This window comes from Lolium perenne, chromosome 1, assembly GCF_019359855.2.
Source record: "Lolium perenne isolate Kyuss_39 chromosome 1, Kyuss_2.0, whole genome shotgun sequence".
Lineage (NCBI taxonomy): Eukaryota > Viridiplantae > Streptophyta > Magnoliopsida > Poales > Poaceae > Lolium > Lolium perenne.
The window spans coordinates 143,922,068-143,928,385 of NC_067244.2; the positions used below are offsets into that span (position 1 = coordinate 143,922,068).

The 6,318-nt window shown below is 43.3% G+C and overlaps 1 protein-coding gene across 1 annotated transcript; it reads left to right on the forward strand.

Moving 5' to 3' along the window:
• The first annotated feature begins 4,679 nt into the window (after positions 1–4,679).
• On the forward strand, positions 4,680–6,069 carry LOC127306724 (uncharacterized). Its single transcript, XM_051337420.2, has 2 exons — positions 4,680–4,809; positions 4,907–6,069. The coding sequence occupies exon 2, from the start codon at positions 4,952–4,954 to the stop codon at positions 6,056–6,058; it is 1,107 nt and encodes a 368-aa protein (XP_051193380.1). The 5' UTR covers positions 4,680–4,809; positions 4,907–4,951; the 3' UTR covers positions 6,059–6,069.
• The last annotated feature ends 249 nt before the right edge of the window (positions 6,070–6,318 follow it).

The window sequence follows — 6,318 nt, forward strand, 5'->3', positions numbered from 1 at the left end:
AGCGCAGCGCCTCCGTGAACTGGGCCTCTCTCTCGGCTGATGGACCACTTCACAAGATCGGCGAATGCTTACTGGCGAACGAGGAGTACGCCGACACCTACTCTGCTATGAGGCAAGTCTGTAGAAATTGGCGCTCAGGTTTGCCTGAGCCCGACGTGCACCTGGACGAATGGATCATGCTAGACCACGCCCTTCCACGCGTCGCTGAGTTCACCTTCCTCCAACTCGGCACATCACGCTACGTCACCATAGATCTATCGGAAGTTCATACAAGGTTCAAATTCCTCCATATCTACCTTTTTATTTTCAATCTTAAACATCTTAGTGCTGAATCGTGCTTGCCCAGAAGAACCCGCCGCACAAGATACGGCTTCTGAACCCACTCACGAAGAAATCGAACACTATGTTTGAGGCGCAGATGCCATCTGTTTTTCTGAATTCAGTCGCTGTAATCAAATCCCCGACTATGGTCTTCGTTGCCGCACATTACCCGCCAGAAATTGGTTGGGTCGATGAGAGCACTCCCTAAGGATATATATGAAGATTGGGGAGAAGAAAGATTTTCGATCAACAACCATTGTCTGCGTTGTATTACCCCGTTCAATGGTGAACTGTATGCAGTAGCTGCAGATAATTTTGAGTCCGGAAGAATAGTGTGCACCAATGTACATTTGCAGCAGCGCGCGAGCACTGTCAAGATGGAGACACTAATTTCATTTCCAGAACTTGGACATCAGAAGTTCTACCTTGTGAAGTCGGATGGTGATCTGCTGCTTGTGTTGTTGGTCAGCGAGGCATTGGCGGGCAAACCATTGGTGTACCGTGTGGACACTCAGAGCCGCTCTCTCCATCCGGCCAGTAACATTGGCAGTAATGCCTTATTCGTGAATTATATCCGGTGTATCTCCGTCGACACCAGAGTGTACCCGACACTTCGACCTGGCTGCATCTACTACACGGATTTGGGTTATATCAGAGAGTACTCTCATGATACAAAGGCCTGGGATGAGTGGCCACTACGTGTGGATATAATAGAAAACTACGGTATGAGAAATGAACACAGGCCATACCGTTTGGAGGATGTATTGGCCTCACACTCCAGACGGAAGGAGTTCAATGAATATTTCCTTGGGATAATGCACGGCTGGAGCGACAGAGAAATATATGAGGAGGAATGAAGAACAAATTCATTCATCCTGGGGTATCCTAATCTTCTTGTTGTCCATACATTGCGTGCGTCTTGTATATTTTTCAGCTTAGTTTGTCGTGAACATTAACAACGTTATTGGCTGCTTTTGGCTGCTGTATGCAGTTTATGTATTATACTTAGTTTTCTGATTATGCTGTTGTGAATTTATCATATACTAGCTTCTAGATTTGCTGCCATATTGGGCAAAAAACGAGGGCCAAAAGGCATAAATAACCCCAGAGATTTGCTACTAGATTTGCTGCCATATTGAAGAAAGACAGAAATAGAAGCTTCTCTAGATTTGATACTAATTTGGTGAAAAAGACAGAGAGGGAAAGAGGGGAAAAGGTGCTCTTAAAAATGCCAATTTGGGCCGAGAGAGACAAAACCCAGCTCCTGCTCACGTGCAACCAAACGCTTCTCGTCCTGTCCCACGCGGTCCCTTTCTACCAGCCCCACGCGACGCGGCCCCACACGACGCGGCCCCACAGACGACGCGGCGCAACACGTCAGCACAGAACGTCCAAATAAACGGATTCCTTCCGTCTGAGCTCCTTCTGCGGGTTTTAGACATAGGTTTGGGGAAAACCGAGGAAAAACTAAGGGGTTAGGGAAAACTGAGTACAACTAACGACCCGAGGGCACAAAAATAGAAATCCCTAAAAATTAATAGCAGACTGTTGGTAATTAAAATGGCAATACAAACCTGCACTGAGCAAGACATCTTGGTAATTAAAATTGCAGCCCTAATTTGTTATCTAACTTGTGTTCTAATTCGGACAGTTGCACGTGCAACCTAACCTTGTCAGGTCTCGCTATATTAAAGAGAATGAGCCAAACTCATGCAAGTTCTCAATTTTTTTACTATGATGTTGTATTTTCTAACAAAAAAATGTAAGAAAAAATGCAATATGGAGAAAATACTTGAGATTAAACATGAATCTCACTACTAATGAGTGGAAACACTCTAAACAGTACTGAATATCTTGCTTAATATTTGCTTTCAGTGGGAAATAAATAATATCTGCTTACTTAGTTTAATGAATACCTGGATGGACTTGAAGGTATGGAAGGATTATTCATAGGCAATGATCAAAGCTCAATCTCCTAGCTAGTGGATTCTCATATCTCAACTTCTCAATCTGAAAAGGGGAACTAAATATACTAAAACTTGGAAGCAGCCCAGCGCGAGAGAAGAACTTTTTCCAAGAAAAAACATGAAGTTGCATTAACCATACTTAATCACATATAAGATTTTACGCAATGCATGGATTCGTCCAGCACTTCTCCTTTGTAGTTATACCATGTGAGGCACATAGTACATGTTTGTAACCAAACAATTCTCCAAAATACCAATGTTCGGGTTATAGGACTCTCTTACAGGGATTGTACTGCGCTGAACCGTCACAATTGCTCTTGCGGGGATTGTCGTGTCTTGCTGGGTGGTAGCATTGTTAATTGCCGGATGCACTGCTTCGTGGTGCAGTTGCTGGTAGGACTCACTACTCAGACATTGCTAGCCTTTCACCTGCATTAGCATATTGTAGTCAGTATCATCAATACTGAGTTTCTGACATTCTTATGTGCACACAGGAACTTGATGACTCTTTTAGGAGTGCTATGTATAGAGGTATATCAGCTAGGCACCATTTCTCCCTGGAATAACATGTCACTTAAACTGCAAAGAGCAGAGTATTTCAAAAGTAACCTGGGCAGTAGAGTATGTTCACTTAGGTTTGCATTTACAAAGATAGGTTATATCTCACATGATCTACAGGAAGAACCATGTATTTCAACCATTAGAAGACTCGGATAATTATTTAACTACTTAGAAGGAAAAATGTTATCAAACAAAAGGTGGGAACTTGCCTAAAGGATTACCATGATGTTATGACTTTGAATAATGGAATCAATATAAGAATAATCCAATGTACTCTAGAGGCACTATTTTCTTTCTCCAGTAACGTACCACATGCTATGAAAAAATCACCTCACAATGCTTACAATACGATTCGAATATAAAGTCCTAGTTGTTACTTCCGTATTTAACTAATTCGCTCTTCCCAAGTGTTTCTGTTCAGCAAAAATAAAACTGTACTTGCATCATGTACTTCTCATATTCAACACCCAGGCCTAACACAGCGCTAAGCTTCTCATATGTTGTGCAACCAAGCTTAGCATTAGTGATTCACCGATGTTTAACCTTGTCAATTTGCAGAAAAATAAGATTATGGAAGGTCTGGGCCAAGCAAACTGTGAAGATTTTACTATCAAGTCAAGTAGATTGCTTGCATCAATACGATAGGTTTTAGTGTCAAGTCAAACATATGGCTTGTTCCGTTTTCGCCCAGGTTGTCTACAAAATAGATCTATATTAAAATCTCTAAAGTAGCGACTCTAGCTCCATAAAAGTTATGCATGAAAAGTTGAAAATAGTGTAATCCACATATGGAGTAAAAGAAGAAGTCATCTGCTGATTTGTAGTCCACACAAATTCATCTGTTGCCTCTCTCACTTGTGTGAAGATTTCAAAAGTTAACCTGGAAAAGGACAGGCCTGTACTTAGAAGGGAATGGAATGAACAATGCTAAAACTGAACCTTTTTCTTCATCTTACCCTCTAAATTCAAGGTAGCAGATTGTCAAACCTCTATCAAGACACCTTAATCTTTCTCTTGAAAGTTGTGAAGCTTATTTTGTAACGCACTCCAACTGCATCTTCCTTGTCTCCTGTTTCTAGAAAATTGTAGAATATTATGCACTTATTCAGACTAACTGCAAGATCAACCCTCCATCCAGATACTAACTTGCAAAGAAATTTATTATAGAATCCTAAAAACATGTATTCTATGCATCATTAACTAATTATGGCTTTCTTTTTTATGTTGACATGGTCAGCATGACAACAGTATTTTAAATACTTGGTGGCTTCAAAAAAGTACTTTGTATGACTTGGTGGCTTAAATACAACAATCTATAACTCTGCGGTGCGCCTATGGAAAATCAAATCATTAATTCTTAGAATTCTCCCACAAGATTGTGAGTGGTTAAATACAACAAAACCAGATTTGTATTTTCTGCTATTTTGTTGTTGATATGAAAGCATCTGTAATTCCACTCTATAGTATTATATATTTATATCATTGGTGGCTATTACCTTACTGCTGCTGAGGAGAAATTAACAACTTGAGCTTTTCTAGTGGTGCTGCATACTGATGCTTTCTCCAACTTCTTTGCAGCAAAAGTAGAGCAAGCAGTCATCAGACGTTTTACTGTGTCTTACGTTTGGTTTTGAGCCAACCACAGCCTTACCAAAAATTTGGCAAGCCCATAGTCTTCTAGTCCTGTTTGGTTGGCTTCCAATATTTTGGCTAGCCCATGCCCAAGTGTGCGGTGCAGTTCATTTTTCAGCCAAATCCTGGACGAGATGAGGGCGGCCGATTCGTTCGCCAAAAATTTGGTAGTGCAAGACGGGGCATGAACTGATGAACCAAACGTATCCTTAATAACCCCAGCCGGCAGGCAGGGACGACCGGCGGCGTGACACAGGGAGGAGAGGGGGCGCGCTGGCGGTCGGGATCTGTCACCGATTCGACCGCCCCCTGATCGGATTCCGTGGAGGTACGTGACTCATCCTGCAAACCGATTCGATTTTGGAATTCGATTACCTAGATATACCCAATGATGGTACAGTACTATAAACTGACTGCATCGACAGATCCAACTCAGTCCAGAATTCTCCGGGTTGCATCGGGCAGACAAGATGTACGAGAAACTCAGTTCGGGCAGGGAGATTGGACAAGGGGCGATGTCTAAGAAGCGAGACGGGGAGGAAAATTACTGCCGCCGCACCGGCAAGAGGTTGCGACCTGTGCAGGAGCAGAAGCATCTCTATCTGGTGCTGGATGACTGGGACAAGGGCTTCACCATCCGCAAGATTGACGCCGGCAACTTGGATATCAGTACGGACCTGGATCTGGAGCCTTGTGCCCTCCGGGTTGTTGCACCTGTACCGGGCCATGGCATGAACTTCACTGCCTTGGGAAGCAACATCTTTGTCTCTTGCAACAAACATCCTGCAACCATGGTCTATGACACAGCGACTGGGGGTGTTGCCACTGGCCCTGTCCTCTCAGATTCTATGCTCGTCGGGGTTCATATATTCGTGGCTACTGCCAACGAGCAGCTCTATGCTTTGAAGAATAACATCCTGCGACGGGAGCACTCCTTTGAGGTGATGTCCACGGTTGGCCTCAAGGATCTGCAAATAAGTCCAAGCAGGGACTGCTCCTGGAAAAGCATTCCCTCTCCACTGCCATTCACCAACAATGAGAGGATCACCTCCTATGCCTTGCACCCGGATGGACGCACAATATTCATGACAGCGGGTAGTAGGAGCCTATATCGTACATTCTCTTTTGACACCAGACAGTCTGAGTGGAGGTGTCATGGGGAATGGGTGTTGCCTTTTGAAGGCCAAGGCTACTTCGACAGCAAGCTGGATGGATGGGTTGGGCTTCACGAGGATGGCTATATTTGCTCCTGCCAAGTCCCATCCTGCAGCGGCGCAAGTATCAGGCAGCTGGATTGGAAGATGGCCAGGGAGAAGATGTTTCTCAAGAGCCGACGGAGTAGTGCCACCCTCACGTACATGGGTAACACCAAGTTCTGCCTTGTGGAATCTGTGTTACGCGATGGTCTCGAGCTTGAGGACGCCCGTGGCGATTGTGATGGATTCATGCTCCATATCACCATTTTCGCCCTTGGTTATAATCGTAAGGGAGAGCTGCAAACCACCTTCGATCGCACTACTAAATCCTATCAAGTGTCTAAGCATGTGTCATTTTCTCCTGTAGCATTCTGGATGTAGTTATGAAGCAGTATTTTGGCTTGGTTGTGTGAGTTCATACTATGTAGGTCTGAGTATTCTGGATATGACTTATGAGTTGTCATAAAATGTATGCTTATCTTGTTATTTCTTCCAATCTTCTACTACATGATTTGTCTCCACGTGCATCAATTCTTTGTTTATTTTCTACTCAAAGTTATTTTTTTTAATATTTTAACCATTCATTTGATCGTTCTGTAAGCTAGTCTAATATGTACAAAGTGTTAGTATTTCTAGCCTCA

Bases quoted from the DNA above. Each gene is read 5' to 3' on its own strand.
- LOC127306724 (XM_051337420.2), top strand. From the start codon at position 4,952: ATGTACGAGAAACTCAGTTCGGGCAGGGAGATTGGACAAGGGGCGATG.